Consider the following 24317-nt stretch of genomic DNA (forward strand, 5'->3'; position numbering starts at 1 on the left):
TCGTCACCACACGAGACAAATAAATACGACGCGTGATGACAGCGTCATTCGTTCGTTCTTACTCAGACACAGACTCAGATTTTTTGACAATTACTAAAACCTCGATTCAACAAAACTGTCACGTTTAATATTGTTGTTGCTTGTCAAAACGACAATTTTGTATGACAAATAGAAGTAAGCTGTCAAGAAAATTTGCGTCGCAATACTAATTGCAACTCAAGTGAAGAATTTCGTTAACGCAAAAAATTTCATCCGCTATTCACAAACATTACTATGGAGCCGATATTTTAGATTTCTAAACGATAAGATTTATTAAATAATTTTAAAATTGCCTGCCTTCAGTTGAACTTAAAAGGGGAGCGGCAATAATATTTAAATTTTATTTTGGAATGCATTCTACTCGTTAGTTGGTTTTAGGACGTATCCAAATTTGATTTTTTAACGCATGTGCAGTCTTTGCCAGTGGAATTACCGTCGCGTGTCTAAGAATATAATATTAATTTTTTTGTTATGATTTTTCATTGCCCCTGTTTGAAAGAACATCTAAGTCCTAAAATAAATGACTTCATAGTAATAAATTTGAACACTAATGGAATTCTCCAAGCTCTAAATTGCATATACACTCACGTTAAATGCATAGTCAGTAAAAATAATATATAGGCAATATAAAAACGAACCATGGAATAACGTATGCTATCATGAGCACCAGGTTTAATTTCATGAAAAAAAAACCGATATTAATGTGCGAAATATAAAATCCCAAAAAGGATTTACTTTATGGCATAAAAATGTCAAAATCCTTTTTTTATAACAAAGGATTATTAACAATTCGAAAGCAGACTAAATGAAAAATATAGACCGTCTCCTCGAAACAAATGAGTTAAAAGTTGAGAAATATCTGCGGTCTATCTTTTTCGTTCAAGCCTGTGTTTACTTTGTAAAAAATAAATTGTAAAACATAGTAATAAGATATAATATTGTGTAAAAAAATCAAAACACGAATGTATTGAAGTGGTCAGGCCGTTATGACATATTTTTATGGAATGGCATATAACCTTAATTGCTAATGCTGCATTTACTTTTCGGCAATGGAAAGGAATTAACAACTTTAAAACTTTGACGGCGTCGCAAAGCATGTTGCGTTAGTGTCAAGAAATGTCACTTAAAATAAATCAACGTCAAAAGCGTTGACGTATACTGAAAGATACAAATTACTATTATTGAATAAACTCATTATTTCATGATATGATTGTCACCTACGTAAGTAACGCCGTGCACAGATTTTACGTTAGCTCTAATACGTACTGGATCTGGTACAATAGGAAACATTCCTAATATTATTCTCAAATGGTCAACCTACAAATACTGATTTAGTTTATATTTCTGACACATCAACTTGGCTTTACTACACTGCCGTTTGCCTAGAATTGCCAAATTATTCGAAGTTATTTCCAACAGTACAAAGAACTGTGGATTCCAGTTTTGATCCAAAGTTTTATAAAAAAATCTTTAAAAAAAAATATAATTTAGATCTGTACTTAATTATTTGTACTGGTAATTGAACCAATAATTTTCGATAACAAGGTAGTGAAGAGAATGTAAGTATGCTCATACAAGCGAATAAATTAAATTTTGTTAGGCTACGTGTAGGTAATGTTATCTTTTAACGTTAGAAATATTTTTTTTAATGGAGTGAAGTTAAATAATTAAGGCGTAACCAAATAATTATTTCATTATTTTCTTCAAGCGACTGTATCTAGGATGTACTACAAATTCTATCAGTTATGGAAGACCACGAACGGGGTTCAAATTTTATCCGACGAGTGTTTCTTTCTCTTCTCGTTATATATATAGTAACTATTAATACACCCGTTTTCTAAAAAAAAACCTATTATACTATGCCCGCTACTTGAAAACACAGAGTATACAAATAGTATACATTTAAAATTAGATATAATACATGAATATACAAGGCTAGTTGAAAAGGGGGTACTATGATGGAAAGGTGGTACTATTTTAGAAAGAGGGTATTGTAAAGGGGGTATTATGTTAGTTGGCCATTATTATTTGGTTAATTAATATGAAAACCGTTACTTGAAATAATTTTTTTTTTTTTTTACTTCATCTAGTATTAGTCATACTTTTTAAAGGGATACGTTTTCAAAAAACCTTTATATTGTATGTTTTAAAAAAATGAGTGTGTGTGTGCGCGCATCGTAAAAGTATACTCTCATAATTTTTCAAAACGGTCCAAAAGAAGTATAACTTCAAAAGTGTTATATACTTCTGTATACTCTGTGACATAATCGTTATCGTATATCGTCAATAAATATAATAATACTAGGTATAACTTGATACTAGGCGATTATTACACATTCTTAATATGTATTCTTGACGGTTTTTAAACGTACAAATATACAGTGGCGTGCACTTGGTTTCTTACCAGGGTATGCATACAGTGGAAATTCCATACATCCTCCTCCTCCTATACCGGTGATACATAAATTTTAGGATAGGCAGTGCTTTTGTGCATGTACGAAGTGCACGCCACTGCAAATATATAAACGGTGTCATGTGAAGATCAAATAGTGTACTGATCAAGTGCCCGGATCCTGATACTCACGAAATGTAAATAGTCACGAAATTATTTTATGACACTTCTTCATAGATACTGTTATTTTTGAGAAAACGTCCATAACAAGTAAAAAACGATATAAATACCAAAATCCTCAAAGTTGTCAGTCCATAACATTTTAATCGTATTACACTTGTCAAAGGATTTCTTGACTTCAATTTTGACACACCACGTAGTCAATTTTGAATACATAAATTAGAGTTACTTATACAATTTTAATATCGTCAAAAATCAGAGCTGTTATTAACAATTTAAAACATAACTCTTTAACCATTTTGTGACGTCATAAAATATGTTTTGTGCGCAGTTAATTTTTTGATAGTGCATCCGCGAGACCAGAATCGTCGGATTCTTTGCTAATCTTTGAAATAAAAATGAATTAATATCCGATGTCTAAAAAGTAGAATATTTTTTGATAACTCGCTTTTTCTATCCATCTTTATTTTGCAAATTTTTTATATTCATGGTTTTTCACACCTGAATCAAACCTACTACCCTTTTGGTAGACATCGGAATTATAGCTCACTTGTCAAGGATAGAACTTTTCAGAATTGTATCAGCTATGCAATGTAAAACATAACTTTTTTTGAAATACACCTGGACTGGAGTAATCAAAGTAAATATAAAAAAAATACAATACAGATAAATAAATAGTTACGTCGAAAAACCGGCAACAATATTGAATTATAATTGTATATCCTTAAACTACGTACACAGTTAATACGTATATCCCAATAAATACTTTTTTGTTTAAGTATAAAATTAGAAAAAGAAAACAACATGCTTCATTCTTGATTATTTAGTGCGCAAACGATTTTCCCTACTATTAAAATATTGATTGCCGTTATTAAAACCTATTGCCAAACTTGGATACAATCAATGCAATGACTCTATATACGGGTGAATTTCGTTTAAACCTGAACGTGCGGTGAAGGAAAGGATAGCTTGAGTTCATTTAACATTACGATATGCACAAATACTTAAAAGATGTGTCATAAAGTAAACATTCAAGAAAAAATATTTATCATAAATTAAAAAAATTAAAAAAAATTGTAGAAAATGGTTCACTCGCTGCCCACGCGTCATACTTTAATTAATACTTTATGTCACATGACTTACAGTTCACATTTCAATGTTTTCATAATTAATGAGAAGATTATACAATATCCTATCTTTAATAGGGATTAAAAAATATATTCGCCTTCGCATACCATATTGCCAGTGGCGTGCACTGGGTTTCTTACCAGGGTATGCATATAGCTGGAAAATTGTATAAAATGGAAAAAATCCTCCTCTAATACGGGCTATATTTCAATTTTAGGGTATGCAATGCTTTTGTGCATGTATGAAGTGCACGCCACTGCATATTGCCTCAAGTCGAACTCGATTCAAATTAAAGAATGTGCGTGTTACGACATGTGTCATAAAATAAATAAAGATTTTTTTTATGTCAGTACGAGCGTTTGCGAGCGTGTACACAAATCATTTGCTATGGGTGTAAATTAATTGGAAATAATTCTGACTAATTTATTTTAACATGTCTTCCCATTAACAAAGGCAGCATTAATCAAAAAAATAAAAAACATACGGTACTTTTGTTATGAAATTTAAGCTTAATTTGCTATACTGCGCGAAAAGCAGGAGAATACAGATTCTCCTGGTAAAATTTATAATTTTTCGCTCTTTATACTCCACACCAAACCGAAGATCTGTTTGGTGCTACGCACATTTCGCTCCGAAACCGGAGCATCCTCATGAGATGTTGACTTTACAATAAATAATGAATTGTTAAGAAGTTGGTCTTATCTGATTGGTGGAAAGATTGAAGAAATTATGAATTACACCATAGAGTTTCTCCTGCTTTTCGCGGAATATAGCAAAATCAATTTTTATAACCTATCATGGAATTCCGCAAAGTATCCAATATTTAAAAACGGTGCTTTTGCTAAAACTGTATATTTAAAAAGACGCCAATAACAAAAGGGTCAACTTCTGATATGGGCTTAGTTATTGCATTGATTGCAATCAGAATTTGGTGTTACGGTTTTTTTTTCTTAATATAACACCACAGTTACATATATTGCGCATAATGATATCGTTGTTGTTTTCGTCTGGCAACACTAACTATCGTTAAATACAATCACAGTGTCCAGGCAACACTGGCGGACAGTTTACAAGTTTATAATCATTACAAAGTGTCACTAGCAGCACTTATTATACAATTATTTAATAACTTTTACATTTCAGCCTTATTTGGGGCATCGAGCATTAGTATCTATCCCTAAGTCACCATAGGCGCGCATGCTCGACGTTTTATCGCGCATGTTCGGAAGTGTGGATATAACGTCGCGCAAACGAACATATATCGTTAATTTTTTGTTACCTGTCTTGTAATTTCAGCAATCTCCTTTAATCTTTTGGTGAAACAGTGTTTTTTTATCATACATTTTATCTATCCGATCTAAAGTAACTCTTAAGCAGTAGTAGATTTGCTGATTCATTTTTTGCGCAAAGAATCAGCCTGGCTGTTTACCGTGACAATGCTGCCAGCATTCTTGGCAGTATTCCATGCAGCCATGACCTTTACAGTAATTAGATTAGTTTTAAGTTTTATTGTAATTTACTACACCTGTAATAAAAAATTAAAACATTAATTTCTGCATTTATAAATTTGGAAACAGCTGATCAAATGTAGTACCCATTCGAATATTTTTCTCTGTTGCATAAAACGGCCCGAAATGATTGAATTGATACCCCCGCCGCATCGCGCCGTTTACACTAACCATAGGATGCTTCTTATAACCAAACTGTTAATTTTATTTTCTTGATTTTTTTACTAATGAATAAAAAATACATAAAAAACGGGTCACTGCTGTTAGCTGACAAAAAAATCACCGTTTAAAGTTCATGTCTTCATTTTTAAAGTATATTTTTGATCAAAAAGTCACAAAAAAGATTATCTAGATATCAAGAGAGGTAAAAAAAAATGTACCATATGTTCTTGAGGACCTAGCATACCCAGTTTCAGCCATACACATATCAGTATCATTTTTTTTTAATTTCGCAAACTATTCATTAATTCCATCAAGAGTTAAAAAGATGCCAACTAACACAAAGAGTTTAAGATTTCACATACAGTTCATTGGTTTACGATTATCTGACATTATGATACGTTGGTTCATATGTTATTTTAACTTTAGACATTGCTATTTTACTTGACCACACCGGTCAAGGTGATGGCAGATCAGAATACAGTTGTAAAAGACCCCTTTCTCATATGACAGAGTTTTATCGCTATGGAAGATACCATTTTTGATTTTTAATGATATTATTCGAGAGTACAAACATACATTGTTAACTCTTTGTGCTAGTTACGATCTATCTGTAGCACTACTATAGATAGAACCACATTGGCAACACCCCGCAACACGTAACGCGTCGCGTGTCGAGTCAAATCAAATCGCAGCGTTGCACGTGTTTCCATTCCCCAATTTCGCCGTGGTATGGACTTTAATTTTAACACTCAAATTACATTTACAATCAGTTATTTTTACAAATGTATGTTAGTTAACATTTCTATCCCGTATAATATACTGACATATTACAAAACTTGGTGTTTTTGTTTATAATTATTCATTATTTATTTTTATAAATAAACGTACTTTAAGACGGTTACAATAATCATTATTATTTTTTAATATGTATTGTGTAATACTTGTTTTTCTATAATCATACTCTTAATTATTGTAAAATGGAACTGCCAGTGCTATCCAATAGCTACAATGCCGTTATCCAATATTGTGTTGAATACGATTTTAATAAGCAATCATTATTGAGATCTATTCTTGATACCTGAAACTGGTGAAACTTTTTGCCCAGTTTTGCTCGGACTCATGTTGGATAACCGCATTATAACATGACGTCAGTATAGTGTGCGTCACAAAAGTCAACGATGAAATCTACCAAAGAGAGTGTAAACCTCTACAGGGTTCTGATTTTCTGTCACATTCTATTCGTAATCCACGCCAACAATTTGTGACGCAAAACGTGATGGTCATTTTATGAAGAAGTGTCAAAATTTACGGCAATATTCTGAGTTGAGGATTTCAAAGCGCTAATAATCTGTGACATTACTACCGTCGCTTAAATTGGTATTATTATAATATTGCTGACTTTTTCTTACAGAATAATTATATTTTAAGTACTTCCAGATATGTCAAATAAACTGTATTATAAGATAATACTTTTTTAACCAATGAAATCCTAACTCAAGTTTGTGACGTTCATTTTGACACTTCCTCATAAAAGGATTATCAAGATTTGCGTCAAAAATAGTGGGAATGGATTAGTACTGTAAACCATGCCAAGATAAAATCAAGAAGTTATTTATCCACACTTGTCTATTTCATTATTTTTTATAAAAAAAATAATTTTATAAATAGAAAAAAAACACACAAGTGCGTTAGAATAAAGCAAAAATGTATGAATTTTTTTTAAACATACTTTTAACTAAAAATGTTTGTTTTCCTTATAAAACAAGCAAAAATGGACTCTAAGTGACTGATATTATTTTACATACTTTGAGGATAGATTTTAATTTTAACTTACGTGACGCACACTTTGAACACATTGCTCACTATTTTTAAACTATGTATATTCTTCATACAAAAAGTTATGTAATAAAATGCTTCCTACAAATTTGGTGTATTGTTTAAAATTCCAACGTACATACTTGTATCATATAACCCATTTTGGTGAGTCTTCTATAAACAATTTAGCTTAATTTGCTATATTCGGCGACAACTAAAAAAATTTGTGGTGTATTTTATTTTCGGTATGCTTTAAAAAATGAGTATTGTACTTTAAATAAATTAGGGAAATCTGGCTTAATTTGTTAGTGGATTTTCCTAATACCAAAGCGCATTTGGAATCCTAAAAGCTTTAGTTTTGAGTTAAAGAGTATCGTTAACACAAATGCACGATTCGTAAGCACTTTTGCAGACAAGAGAGAGTGTAAAAAAAAGTCCATTAAAAATGCTTTGTTTTTAAATAAACGCTTATTATCAATGTATTTATTGTACTACAAAATAATAAATCAAATTCCTGCCATATGTGCTCACCAACCAATCTGTCTGTTATTATTTTTAGTATAAAAATATGTTTTTATATAAAAAAAAAAAAAAAAAAGGCGGTGGCCTTCAAACTATGAACTTTGCTGGCAGTTTTCGCAAATAAGTTACCAAATCTATATTTGGGTTTGCATCGATTTTGGGAATGACATGCAAATTAGTACTTAATACATATTTTGAGTTGCTTACTTTTGGCTCTAGTATAGTTCATTGACTCGTTGGCGCCGTTGATAACTAAAGTGTTCGTTAAACGTTATCATATTCGGTCAGCTCAACTATCGGTGCGGGTATATCAAAATCGATAGAGTATACTTGTATCATCAAAACCGTTGTGCAGTTATGATTTTCTAATAATGAGGGTAGTGCGAAATCTTCTTCGCAATCGCTGCAGTGAAGTGTACCTCTAGTTGTGTGGAGGAAATCGAAATTATTGTCTCTTCTTATTCCATGCACGGCCATCATATGCCGCGTGAGATAGTAGTTTGTCGACAGGTATTTGAGGCATATCTCGCATTTATGTTTTGACAAGATAGTCTTCTTTTGATCTATAATTGGTTTCTTTAATGAGTTCAAATCTAAGTTAGTTACATCACTAAATTTGACCGGCGAACTTTTTTCTAGTGGTACTATAAGTTTTTCCACAAGAACTCTGGGTTGAAAAAACGCTGGCAGGTTTTTCATTAGCTTTATAAATCATTTTAGGAGGTGTATGAGCATTACAATCCAATAAAGCCTCTGTGAATGCTTTTATCTGTCGCTTTTTCTCGATTTTTTTTTATTTTTTTTATAATAATATATTTTAAAAGTCAGAGTAACGATTTAGAAGTAAACCGAAGAATTAAAGACGGCTGGAACAAATACTGGAGCTTAAAAGAAGTTTTAAAAAGCTGCATGCCAATAAAAGTAAAATCAAAGGTTTTGGATACATGTTTGTTGCCGTCAATCGCTTATGCTTGCCAAACCTGGAATCAGATGAAACCCAGGCAATATATTTGAAGTATAAACTCACACTAAAAATATTTGAGTACCGACCTAGAACAGTCTTCGATCCTAATGTCGAAGGAAAAAAGGAAGGAACACAATAAAAAAAAATAAAAAAAAAATCAAGATAATGTGCCGGAATGCTTGGGGCATTAATGTGAATAACATTAAAGTTTTTCACACAGTCAGAGAATGGGATTTAGAGTGACATTGAGTGGAAAAGAGACTGCTGTAGCTTAGCACTGTGATAAATACCTTGTAAGAATAATAACAATAATATATATAGACTAAATTATATCTCAAACGCAAAAGGCAAAAGTTGTGCGTCGGCTACTAGAAAGACTCGGCTTATACACCGCAATGCATTATGATTAGGGGAGTTCAGATGACTAATACTTAGAATTTCGATTCGTTTATTATAATTAATGAATAAAAGTACTATAAATGATTCAATTTCATTCTATTTTAATTATCTGTAGCATATGGATGTACTGCAGGCTATTTTAACTACAAATTAAGTGAAAACAAAAAAAGAACATACAATAATACACCACTTTTTTAAACTTGTTGTCGCGAATTAAAGCAGATTAGGCTTTAATGTTAATAATTAATTGTTTATCATTAACTCCGAACTAACGCCTGCTTCTATCCCATATGTCTAATGTGTATAAATAACGTAGTTGAAATTACTATGGTACATAAGTGTATACTGTATGGTAAGCTTGCTTAGAACTGTCCCATGTTATGTACGGTATGATTGCTTAGTACTGTTCCACCGGTGCGGCCTGCGAGGGACTAGTTTACCTACGCGCGAACTCCGCCTTCATGGCTGAAAAATAAAACATTACTTTGATTAGGTTAGGAACTGACTCGTTTGTCTAGTGGTTAGCATGTTCACAAGGTCCTAGGTTCGAATCCTGGGTCGGGCCAAATTATCAAATTATATAAGATTAGGGTAAGCCCGGAGTAAGGAAAGGCGGTGGCGGCTCTAGTGCCACGGAGTCCACCTTAAGCCGTCGGTCAAAGCCCACCAACCCGCATTGGAACAGCGTGGTGAGCTCTCATAGAAGAGACGAGGCCTGTTTTTAGCAGTGGGACGTTATTGGCCTGCGAATGCTGATTTTATAAGATTTTATAATTACTTTTAAATCTTCAAGGATGCTATTAAATAGATAAATAAAAAATTCGGATTGGTGGAATTAAGACATACAAGCTGTAGTGAGCCGGTAAAGTGCTGATATGATGATGAAAATATCTTAATTAGTTTATTAGTATATTTATACTATATCTGTGCATGTCTCTCTATTGTATATCTATATTCTATTTGTATCAGTTATTTCTATAAGTACCCTACTCAGCTCTACTCTACATTTTTCTCAGATTCGAGGGCTTCTGGAAAAAAGCTTTTAAGAGATCATTTGTCTCTGTGCATGTCCTGTCCTTATCATATTAATTTTCGGTACTAAATAAATAATTCAAAAAGTAAATGTTTACCATCGAGTATCTCCCGCTTCATCTGGGTGACTTGCGAGCGTATCTCACGCAGCACGTCTTGTTTGAAGTTGTCCCACTCGGCAGCAGAGACGCAGCCATTCTCGTTACCGCCGTTCACTTGCTAAACAATACAATATTACAATAATTAAAAAAAAAAAAAAACCATCAAACTGCATTTCTCGATACGCAACTAAATCAAAGGTTTCAATAAATATATAATAAATGAATAAATATATTACGGACAATACACCCATCGCCATCTAGCCCCAAAGTAAGCGTAGCTTGGTTTATGCGTACTAAGATACTAAGATAAACGATGAATATTTTTTTGAATAATATACATAAATACTTATAATATGTAGATAAACACCCAGAGACTTAAAAAAATCATGTACACACAAAAACATTGTACAGTTGTGGGAATCGAAACCTCAGCCTTGGACTCTGAAAGCAAGTTCACTGCCCACTGCGCCAATCGACCGTTAAATTATATTAATTGGATTGTAGGAAAGTAGTGTAACTTTGAATTAATGATATACAATTTTAAAAAATCTCAATTTGCCATACTCTGCGACATACAGAATTTACAGTAAAGGAGTAAATTATTAAACTTCTCATAGCTTTTTATTGGCTTCATGATATTATTACATTTTTTTTTTAAATTAAAGATAACTCAATGAATACAGATAAAGTCAGTGATTCTACTAGGATTATCTTGGTCGTGGAAATTACAGAAACTTAAAACAATACTATACGTAATTTTTTTTTTTAATTTTTTTCGAACTCTTATAAATACAGATTAATTAATTCTGTAATTTCCACACCAGGATTCCCTGTGTCGTGGAAATCCCAAAACACTTGAAAAATAAAAATTAGTTAAAGGGACGTCGGACCCATGTTCTAAAGAAAAGGTACCTTTAGTATAGTTTCCTCGCTCGCGGAACCGAACCGCTTCCGCGCCGCTCTAGGGGATTGCGCAGGCGCACTGCCATCGTTGTTCGCTGTAACACATAAACCTTTTGAAATTTAGTAACATATAAGACAAAGTTATGTTTTCCTTATCCTAAGGTTTCCTGGCAGAGATCGCTACTAAGCGATAAGGCCGCCTTTTGTAAACTGCTTCTGTCTGTTTTTTTTATAAACAAATGCAATTAAGTATACGTAAATAAAAATAAAGTTATTAACACACATGTTTTTGCAATTTATAAGTATAGTAACAAGTTCTTAATATTTAGTTGCAGAACAGTTTTTGCCATTTAGTACACAAGACACATATTTTGGCATTGAGTTGACAAAACTAGTGTTTTCAATGTGACAAGAGTTGACAAAACAAAAATTTTATTACGTAGCAAGACAAAGTTAGTGACATTCAGTTCAGTCAACTAGAGAAGCTACTGTCATATACATATTTAGATATTTAATTACGTAACAATACAAAGTTTTTGTCATTTAAATAAATAAATATCCTACGACAGTACAGACATCGCCATCTAGCCCCAAAGTAAGCGTAGCTTGTGTTATGGGTACTAAGATGACTGATGAATATTATTATGAATAATATACATAAATACATATAATATTCAGATAAACACCCAGACACTGAAAAACATCCATGTTCATCACACAGACTTTTTTCAGTTGTGGGAATCGAACCCACGGCCATGGGCTCAGAAAGCAGGGTCGCTGCCAACTGCGCCAGTCGGCCGTCGTTTGTGAGTTTCTATGATGCGTCACTCACTCGAGTTGCCATTGCAGGCGGCGGGCATCCGATGCGGCAACGTTGCCGACCTCTCCCACGACTTCATCGGCGTGGAGCTGGCCGAACTCTCCGTTGACGACTCCTGCTGGAATTCATTATATTTCACTGTATATTTTTAATAAGTATCTTCTCATACAATTTTTTCGCGTACAATTTCAGCTAGGCAAAGTTTTTTACTGCAAAGCTGCCCTCACAGCCACTGCAGGGTAGGCATAAAGCAGGAAGATCGCATAAAGTTGTATTAAATTTTTTTTAGGATATGCAGTGCATTTGTGCATCTATGAAGTGCACGCCAATGACTGGATGTATTATTGCGGCACATAGACGGTTATAGCCTAGTGGCTTCGACTTTCCTTTCGCGGAGACCGAGCGACCGAGTTACGTGCGTTTTAAATAGAAACAAAATATCATAAATTAAATATTTAAATATTATATCGTAAGGACACCTGCATGTCTGAGACTTCTCCATAATGTTCCCAACGGCGTGTCAAATATCAAAGTCAACAAATACGCACTTATATTTTTTTTTGCTTTAAACGCACATAAATTAGTAAATATATATAAATATTTCTAACTGTACTTATAATTTTATTTTTCTCTTTTAATAATTTATTATATTCGTTATCAGTAGTATGTACTACATGGCTGTAATTGCGATTTCCCGTCTCTCATGTATATTCCTATCGTTGAGGTCACTTTTTTTGAGAATTTTGCCTCTAATTTTATTTATGTATATTTTTAATTTATCCTATACTACACAATAAAGATGTTTAAATAAATTAATTAAAAAAATAAAGAAACTGGGCTATCACCTCACATCGTTACCTCGTTTATTTTAATTAATACATTACCTCGCTTTTATCCAAGTGCGCGAGGTGTGCCCTGCGCCGCGCGAGGGTCCGTTGCATCTCGTGCATCATACAGTGTAAGTTGCCGCGCGGGTTGGCCGGGGGGTCGGAGCCCACCCCGCCCGGGGGGGAGGCTTCGCTGCCGGGGGTCGCACTACCCGATGACTGCTGTTGTTGTTGCTGAGAACACAGATAAGACTTCATCATTACCCATAACTTTTGTTTTTTGTTAAGTGATGTTTTTTGTTTGGACATATATATGTAGTGATTCATCTGTTTTGCTTGAACTCTGAAACTCTAATTTTTTGGATGGCGACGATTATCTGCGACGATTATCCGCGACGATTATCTGCAGTTTATAATTTTTTTTAACATCGTGTCCCAAAAATTTGTCTTGACGTCCGGTGAGCCAAGAGATGGCGCTTATTTAGCCCAACGGCTAAGTCTAGCAATTCAAAGAGGCAATTATTTTAATTATCTGGGTGTTTATCTGTATATTACAAATATTTATGTATTATTATTCATAAAAATATTCATCAGCTATCTCAGTACCCATAACACAAGCTACGCTTACTTTGGGACTAGATGGCGGTGTGTGTATTTTCGTAGCATATTTATTTATTTAAATGACAAAAACTTTGTATTGTTACGTAATTAAATATCTAAATATGTATATGACAGTAGCTTCTCTTGTTGACTGAACTGAATGTCACTAACTTTGTCTTGCTACGTAATAAAATTTTTGTTTTTATGTGTTTTCTAATTGGAATCATATGTTGAAATAAAAAGCATGAAATATATATTTTCGGTTAGTACTTATGCAGGATCATCGTTTTCATCTGTTTTTGTACCCATTAGCACAGCTGCTAATAATAAATATATTATTAATAAATTAAAAAAAAATGGCGAATTCACTCACATTGTTTTGCCTAGTTGAAATTGGTTTTTGAGCGCATAAAAAAAAACTCTGAATGAGTATACAAAAAGGGGTTCCTCCATTTATGACGGCCGATTGGCGCAGTGGGCAGCGACTCTGCTTTCTGAGTCCAAGGCCGTGGGTTCGATTCCCACAACTGGAAAATGTTTGTGTGATGAACATAAGTATTTTCCAGTGTCTGGGTGTTCATCTGTATATTATAAGTATTTATTCATAAAAATATTCATCAGTCATCTTAGTACCCATAACACAAGCTATGCTTACTTTGGGGCTAGATAGCGATGTGTTTATTGTCGTAGTATATTTATTATATTAAAAAATAATGCACTTAAGTATATAATGAATTTTAGTATTTAATGTACTTAAGTACTTAAGTAAATAATGCACTTTATGTTTATTGTCGTAGTATATTTATTATATTAAAAAATAATGCACTTTAGTATATAATGTACTTAAGTAAATAATGTTCTTAAGTATATAATGTACTTAAGTATATAATGTACTTAAGTAAATAATGTACTTAAGTATATAATGTACTTAAGTATATAATGTACTTAAGTATATAATGTATTTAAGTAAATAATGTACTTATGTATATAATGTACTTAAGTTTATAATGTACTTAAGTAAATAATGCACTTAAGTATATAATGTATTTAAGTACATATTGTACTTAAGTAAATGATGTATTTCGGTATATAATGTACTTCAGTTAATAATGCAATTAAGTATATAATATATTTAAAGTATATAATGTACTGAAGATCGCTACTTAGCGATACGGCCGCCTTTTGTATTCTACTTCTGTCTTTGTATTTCTTTTGTTTTTTTATTTTCCTAACTTCATTGTGGTGTACAAATAAAGAGTTAAATAATAATAAATAATAATGTATTAACGTAATAAATGTACTTAAGTATATAATGTATTTAAGTAAATAATGTACTTAAGAATATAATGTACTTAAGTATATAATGTACTTAAGTATATAATGCACTTTAGTAAATAATGCACTTAAGTATGTTTTGTATTTAAAGTATATAATGTACTCAAGTATATAATGTACTTAAGTAAATAATGTACTTAAGTATAAAAAGTATATAATGAACTTTAGTTATAAAGTTTATAGTGTATTTAAGTATATAATGTACTTAAGTATGTAATGTATTAACGTAATTAATGTACTTAAGTATATAATGTATTTAAGTAAATAATGTACTTAAGAATATAATGTACTTAAGTATATATTGTACTTTAGTATATAATATACTTAAAGTAAATAATGTACTTAAGTTATAACGTATATAATGTATTAAAGTATATAATGTACTTTAGTATATTATGTTCTTAAGTATATAATGCACTTAAGTATATAATGTACTTAAGTAAATAATGTCCTAAAGTATATAATGTACTTAAGTATATAATGTACTGAAGTATATAATGTATTAACGTAATTAATGTACTTAAGTATATAATGTACTTTAGTATATTATGTACTTAAAGTAAATAATGTACTTAAGTTATAAAGTATATAATGTACTTAAGTAAATAATGTACTAAAGTATATAATGTACTTAAGTATATAATGTACTGAAGTATATAATGTATTAACGTAATAAATGTACTTAAGTATATAATGTACTTAAGAATATAATGTACTTAAGTATAAAATGTACTTAAGTATATAATGTATTTAAGTATATAATGCACTTAAGTATATAATGTACTTAAGTAAATAATGTACTTAAGTATAAAAGTATATAATGTATTTAAGTATATAATGTACTTAAGTAAATAATGTACTTAAGTATAAAAGTATATAATGTATTTAAGTATATAATGTACTAAAGTATTTAATGTACCATAGTAATTAATGTACTTAAGTATATAATGTACTTAAGTATATAATGTACTTTAGTAAATAATGTACTTAAGTATATAATGTACTTAAGTAAATAATGAACTTAAGTATATAATGTACTTAAGTATATAATGTATTTAAGTAAATAATATACTTAAGTATAAAAGTATATAATGTATTTAAGTATATAATGTACTTAAGTATAAAAAGTATATAATGTATATAATGTATTTAAGTATATAATGTACTTAAGTATATAATGCACTTAAGTATATAATGTACTTAAGTATATAATGTATTTACGTAATTAATGTACTCAAGTATATAATGTATTTAAGTATATAATGTACTTAAGTATATAATGTACATAGTATATAATGTACTTAAGTAAATAATGTACTTAATTATATAATGTATTTAAGTAAATAATGTACTTAAGTATATAAAGTATATAATGTATTTAAGTATATAATGTACTTTAGTATATAATGTACATAGTATATAATGTACTTAAGTAAATAATGTACTTAAGTATATAATGTACTTAAGTATATAATGTACTCAAGTATATAATGTACTTAAGTAAATAATGTACTTAAGTATAAAAAGTATATAATGAACTTTAGTTATAAAGTATATAGTGTATTTAAGTATATAATGTACTTAAGTATGTAATGTATTTAAGTATACAATGTACTTAAGTATATAATGTATTTAAGTAAATAATGTATTTAAGTATATAATGTACTAAAGGACATAATGTTTTTAAGTATATAATGTACTTTAGTGTATAATATATTTAGTAAATAATGTACTTTAGTATATTATGTACAAAAGTAAATAGTGTACTTAAGTATATAATGTACTTAAGTATATAATGTTTTTAAGTAAATAATGTACTTAAGTATACAATGTACCATAGTAAAAAATGTACTTTAGTATATAATGTACATCGTATATAATGTACTTAAGTATATAATGTACTTAAGTATATAATGTACTTAAGTATATAATGTACTAAAGTATATAATGTACTTAAGTAAATAATGTACTTAAGTATATAATGTACTTAAGTATATAATGTACTCAAGTATATAATGTACTTAAGTAAATAATGTACTTAAGTATAAAAAGTATATAATGAACTTTAGTTATAAAGTATATAGTGTATTTAAGTATATAATGTACTAAAGGACATAATGTTTTTAAGTATATAATGTACTTTAGTGTATAATATATTAAGTAAATAATGTACTTTAGTATATTATGTACAAAAGTAAATAGTGTACTTAAGTATATAATGTACTTAAGTATATAATGTATTAACGTAATTAATGTACTTAAGTATATAATGTATTTAAGTATATAATGTTCTTAAGTATATAATGCACTTAAGTATATAATGTACTTAAGTATATAATGTTCTCAAGTATATAATGTACTTAAGTAAATAATGTACTTAAGTATAAAAAGTATATAATGAACTTTAGTTATAAAGTATATAGTGTATTTAAGTATATAATGTACTTAAGTATGTAATGTATTTAAGTATACAATGTACTTAAGTATATAATGTATTTAAGTAAATAATGTATTTAAGTATATAATGTATTAAAGGACATAATGTTTTTAAGTATATAATGTACTTTAGTGTATAATATATTTAGTAAATAATGTACTTTAGTATATTATGTACAAAAGTAAATAGTGTACTTAAGTATATAATGTACTTAAGTATATAATGTATTTAAGTATATAATGTACTTAAGTAAATAATGTACTTAAGTATAAAAAGTATATAATGAACTTTAGTTATAAAGTATATAGTGTATTTAAGTATATAATGTACTAAAGGACATAATTTTTTTAAGTATATAATGTACTTTAGTGTATAATATATTTAGTAAATAATGTACTTTAGTATATTATGTACAAAAGTAAATAGTGTACTTAAGTATATAATGTACTTAAGTTTATAATGTATTAACGTAATTAATGTACTTAAGTATATAATGTATTTAAGTATATAATGTACTTAAGTATATAATGCACTTAAGTATATAATGCACTTAAGTATATAATGTACTTTAGTGTATAATTTACTATAGTAAATAATGTACTTTAGTATATAATGTACTGAAGTAAATAGTGTACTTAAGTATATAATGTACTTAAGTATATAATGTATTTAAGTATATAATGTACTTAAGTATATAATGTACTTAAGTTATAAAGTATATAATGTACTTAAGTATATAATGTACTAAAGTAAATATTGTACTTAAGTATATAATGTACTTAAGTATATAATGTACTTAAGTATATAATGTACTAAAGTAAATAATGTACTTAAGTATATAATGTACTTAAGTTATAAAGTATATAATGTATTTAAGTATATAATGTACTTAAGTATATAAAGTATATAATGTATTTAAGTATATAATGTACTTAAGTATATAATGTACTTTAGTGTATAATTTATTATAGTAAATAATGTACTTTAGTATATAATGTACTAAAGTAAATATTGTACTTAAGTATATAATGTACTTAAGTATATAATGTTTTTAAGTAAATAATGTACTTAATTATATAATGTATTTAAGTAAATAATGTACTTAAGTATATAAAGTATATAATGTATTTAAGTATATTATCTACTTAAGTATATAATGTACTTTAGTGTATAATTTATTATAGTAAATAATGTACTTTAGTATTTAATGTACTAAAGTAAATAGTGTACTTAAGTATATAATGTACTTAAGTATATAATGTTTTTAAGTAAAAAATTTACTTAATTATATAATGTACTTAAGTTAATAATGTACTAAAGTATATAATGAACTTAAGTAAATAATGAACTTAAGTATATAATGTATCAAAGTAAAAAATTGTCTTCAGTATATAATGTATTTAAGTAAATAATGTACTTAAGTATATAATGTACTTTAGTATATTATGTTCTTATGTATATAATGTATTTAAGTTATAATATACTGTAGTAAATAATGAATTTAAGTATATAATGTGTATTAGTATATAATATACTTAAGTAAATTATGCACTTAAGTATATAATGTATTCAAGAATATATTGTACTTAAGTAAATAATGTACTTAAGTACTTAAGTAAATAATGTACTTAAGTATATTATGTAAGTATATAATGTATTTCGGTATATTATGTACTTAAGTAAATAATGCACTTAAGTATATAATGTATTTAAGTATATAATGTACTTAAGTATATAATGTATTTAAATACATAATCTACTTAAATAAATAATGCACTTAAGTATTTAATGTATTTAAGTAAATAATATATTTAAGAATATAATGTACTTAAGTATATAATGTACTGAAGTATATAATGTATTAACGTAATTAATGTACTTAAGTATATAATGTATTTAAGTAAATAATGTACTTCAGAATATAATGTACTTAAGTATAAAATGTACTTAAGTATATAATGTATTTAAGTATATAATGCACTTAAGTATATAATGTACTTAAGTAAATAATGTACTTAAGTATAAAAGTATATAATGTATTTAAGTATATAATGTACTTAAGTATATTATGTATTTAAGTATATAATGTACTAAAGTATATAATGTACTTAAGTAAATAATGCACTTAAGTATGTTATGTATTTAAAGTATATAATGTATTTAAGTATATATTGTACTTAAGTATATAATGTACTTAAGTATATAATGTACTTCAGTATTCAATGTACATTGTATATTATGTACTAAAGTAAATAATGTACTTAAGTTTATAATGTACAGAAGAATATAATGTATTTACGTAATTAATGTACTTAAGTATTTAAAGTACCATAGTAAATAATGTACTTTAGTATATAATATATTTAAAGTATATAATGTATTTAAGTAAATAATGTACTTAAGTATATAATGTACTTAAGTAAATAATGTACTTAAGTAAATAATGCACTTAAGTTTATAATGTATTTAAGTATATAACGTATTTAAGTATATAATGTACTTAAGTAAATAATGCACTTAATTATATAATGTATTTAAGTAAATAATGTACTTAAGTATATAATGTACCATAGTAAAAAATGTACTTTAGTATATAATGTACATCGTATATAATGTACTAAAGTAAATAATGTACTTAAGTTTATAATGTCCTTAAGTTATAAAGTATATAATGTATTTAAGTATATAATGTACTTAAGTATATGAAGTATATAATGTATTAACGTAATTAATGTACTTAAGTATATAATGTATTTAAGTATATAATGTTCTTAAGTATATAATGCACTTAAGTATATAATGTACTTAAGTATATAATGTTCTCAAGTATATAATGTACTTAAGTAAATAATGTACTTAAGTATAAAAAGTATATAATGAACTTTAGTTATAAAGTATATAGTGTATTTAAGTATATAATGTACTTAAGTATGTAATGTATTTAAGTATACAATGTACTTAAGTATATAATGTATTTAAGTAAATAATGTATTTAAGTATATAATGTATTAAAGGACATAATGTTTTTAAGTATATAATGTACTTTAGTGTATAATATATTTAGTAAATAATGTACTTTAGTATATTATGTACAAAAGTAAATAGTGTACTTAAGTATATAATGTACTTAAGTATATAATGTATTTAAGTATATAATGTACTTAAGTAAATAATGTACTTAAGTATAAAAAGTATATAATGAACTTTAGTTATAAAGTATATAGTGTATTTAAGTATATAATGTACTAAAGGACATAATTTTTTTAAGTATATAATGTACTTTAGTGTATAATATATTTAGTAAATAATGTACTTTAGTATATTATGTACAAAAGTAAATAGTGTACTTAAGTATATAATGTACTTAAGTATATAATGTATTAACGTAATTAATGTACTTAAGTATATAATGTATTTAAGTATATAATGTACTTAAGTATATAATGCACTTAAGTATATAATGCACTTAAGTATATAATGCACTTAAGTATATAATGCACTTAAGTATATAATGTACTTTAGTGTATAATTTACTATAGTAAATAATGTACTTTAGTATATAATGTACTGAAGTAAATAGTGTACTTAAGTATATAATGTACTTAAGTATATAATGTATTTAAGTATATAATGTACTTAAGTATATAATGTACTTAAGTTATAAAGTATATAATGTACTTAAGTATATTATGTACTAAAGTAAATATTGTACTTAAGTATATAATGTACTTAAGTATATAATGTACTTAAGTATATAATGTACTAAAGTAAATAATGTACTTAAGTATATAATGAACTTTAGTTATAAAGTATATAGTGTATTTAAGTATATAATGTACTTAAGTATGTAATGTATTTAAGTATACAATGTACTTAAGTATATAATGTATTTAAGTAAATAATGTATTTAAGTATATAATGTATTAAAGGACATAATGTTTTTAAGTATATAATGTACTTTAGTGTATAATATATTTAGTAAATAATGTACTTTAGTATATTATGTACAAAAGTAAATAGTGTACTTAAGTATATAATGTACTTAAGTATATAATGTATTTAAGTATATAATGTACTTAAGTAAATAATGTACTTAAGTATAAAAAGTATATAATGAACTTTAGTTATAAAGTATATAGTGTATTTAAGTATATAATGTACTAAAGGACATAATTTTTTTAAGTATATAATGTACTTTAGTGTATAATATATTTAGTAAATAATGTACTTTAGTATATTATGTACAAAAGTAAATAGTGTACTTAAGTATATAATGTACTTAAGTATATAATGTATTAACGTAATTAATGTACTTAAGTATATAATGTATTTAAGTATATAATGTACTTAAGTATATAATGCACTTAAGTATATAATGCACTTAAGTATATAATGCACTTAAGTATATAATGCACTTAAGTATATAATGTACTTTAGTGTATAATTTACTATAGTAAATAATGTACTTTAGTATATAATGTACTGAAGTAAATAGTGTACTTAAGTATATAATGTACTTAAGTATATAATGTATTTAAGTATATAATGTACTTAAGTATATAATGTACTTAAGTTATAAAGTATATAATGTACTTAAGTATATTATGTACTAAAGTAAATATTGTACTTAAGTATATAATGTACTTAAGTATATAATGCACTTAAGTATATAATGTACTTAAGTAAATAATGTCCTAAAGTATATAATGTACTTAAGTATATAATGTACTGAAGTATATAATGTATTAACGTAATTAATGTACTTAAGTATATAATGTACTTTAGTATATTATGTACTTAAAGTAAATAATGTACTTAAGTTATAAAGTATATAATGTACTTAAGTAAATAATGTACTAAAGTATATAATGTACTTAAGTATATAATGTACTGAAGTATATAATGTATTAACGTAATAAATGTACTTAAGTATATAATGTACTTAAGAATATAATGTACTTAAGTATAAAATGTACTTAAGTATATAATGTATTTAAGTATATAATGCACTTAAGTATATAATGTACTTAAGTAAATAATGTACTTAAGTATAAAAGTATATAATGTATTTAAGTATATAATGTACTTAAGTAAATAATGTACTTAAGTATAAAAGTATATAATGTATTTAAGTATATAATGTACTAAAGTATTTAATGTACCATAGTAATTAATGTACTTAAGTATATAATGTACTTAAGTATATAATGTACTTTAGTAAATAATGTACTTAAGTATATAATGTACTTAAGTAAATAATGAACTTAAGTATATAATGTACTTAAGTATATAATGTATTTAAGTAAATAATATACTTAAGTATAAAAGTATATAATGTATTTAAGTATATAATGTACTTAAGTATAAAAAGTATATAATGTATATAATGTATTTAAGTATATAATGTACTTAAGTATATAATGCACTTAAGTATATAATGTACTTAAGTATATAATGTATTTACGTAATTAATGTACTCAAGTATATAATGTATTTAAGTATATAATGTACTTAAGTATATAATGTACATAGTATATAATGTACTTAAGTAAATAATGTACTTAATTATATAATGTATTTAAGTAAATAATGTACTTAAGTATATAAAGTATATAATGTATTTAAGTATATAATGTACTTTAGTATATAATGTACATAGTATATAATGTACTTAAGTAAATAATGTACTTAAGTATATAATGTACTTAAGTATATAATGTACTCAAGTATATAATGTACTTAAGTAAATAATGTACTTAAGTATAAAAAGTATATAATGAACTTTAGTTATAAAGTATATAGTGTATTTAAGTATATAATGTACTTAAGTATGTAATGTATTTAAGTATACAATGTACTTAAGTATATAATGTATTTAAGTAAATAATGTATTTAAGTATATAATGTACTAAAGGACATAATGTTTTTAAGTATATAATGTACTTTAGTGTATAATATATTTAGTAAATAATGTACTTTAGTATATTATGTACAAAAGTAAATAGTGTACTTAAGTATATAATGTACTTAAGTATATAATGTTTTTAAGTAAATAATGTACTTAAGTATACAATGTACCATAGTAAAAAATGTACTTTAGTATATAATGTACATCGTATATAATGTACTTAAGTATATAATGTACTTAAGTATATAATGTACTTAAGTATATAATGTACTAAAGTATATAATGTACTTAAGTAAATAATGTACTTAAGTATATAATGTACTTAAGTATATAATGTACTCAAGTATATAATGTACTTAAGTAAATAATGTACTTAAGTATAAAAAGTATATAATGAACTTTAGTTATAAAGTATATAGTGTATTTAAGTATATAATGTACTAAAGGACATAATGTTTTTAAGTATATAATGTACTTTAGTGTATAATATATTAAGTAAATAATGTACTTTAGTATATTATGTACAAAAGTAAATAGTGTACTTAAGTATATAATGTACTTAAGTATATAATGTATTAACGTAATTAATGTACTTAAGTATATAATGTATTTAAGTATATAATGTTCTTAAGTATATAATGCACTTAAGTATATAATGTACTTAAGTATATAATGTTCTCAAGTATATAATGTACTTAAGTAAATAATGTACTTAAGTATAAAAAGTATATAATGAACTTTAGTTATAAAGTATATAGTGTATTTAAGTATATAATGTACTTAAGTATGTAATGTATTTAAGTATACAATGTACTTAAGTATATAATGTATTTAAGTAAATAATGTATTTAAGTATATAATGTATTAAAGGACATAATGTTTTTAAGTATATAATGTACTTTAGTGTATAATATATTTAGTAAATAATGTACTTTAGTATATTATGTACAAAAGTAAATAGTGTACTTAAGTATATAATGTACTTAAGTATATAATGTATTTAAGTATATAATGTACTTAAGTAAATAATGTACTTAAGTATAAAAAGTATATAATGAACTTTAGTTATAAAGTATATAGTGTATTTAAGTATATAATGTACTAAAGGACATAATTTTTTTAAGTATATAATGTACTTTAGTGTATAATATATTTAGTAAATAATGTACTTTAGTATATTATGTACAAAAGTAAATAGTGTACTTAAGTATATAATGTACTTAAGTTTATAATGTATTAACGTAA

At 26.6% G+C, this 24317-nt stretch overlaps 1 protein-coding gene across 1 annotated transcript in view; it reads right to left on the reverse strand.

Annotated features, from left to right (window-relative positions):
- Nucleotides 1-9231: 9231 nt before the first annotated feature.
- Nucleotides 9232-24317, reverse strand: part of LOC120634761 (protein enabled) — a 49844-nt gene continuing 34758 nt past the window's right edge. Inside the window, exons 10-14 of the mRNA XM_039905539.1 lie at nt 12850-13026; nt 11978-12083; nt 11155-11240; nt 10240-10360; nt 9232-9574 (exon numbers count right to left, since the gene is read on the reverse strand). Coding sequence (XP_039761473.1) covers nt 9546-9574; nt 10240-10360; nt 11155-11240; nt 11978-12083; nt 12850-13026 — 519 coding nt within the window. The 3' untranslated portion in view covers nt 9232-9545. The remainder of the gene's footprint in view (nt 9575-10239; nt 10361-11154; nt 11241-11977; nt 12084-12849; nt 13027-24317) is intronic.

This window comes from Pararge aegeria, chromosome 25, assembly GCF_905163445.1.
Source record: "Pararge aegeria chromosome 25, ilParAegt1.1, whole genome shotgun sequence".
Classification (NCBI taxonomy): Eukaryota; Metazoa; Arthropoda; class Insecta; order Lepidoptera; family Nymphalidae; genus Pararge; species Pararge aegeria.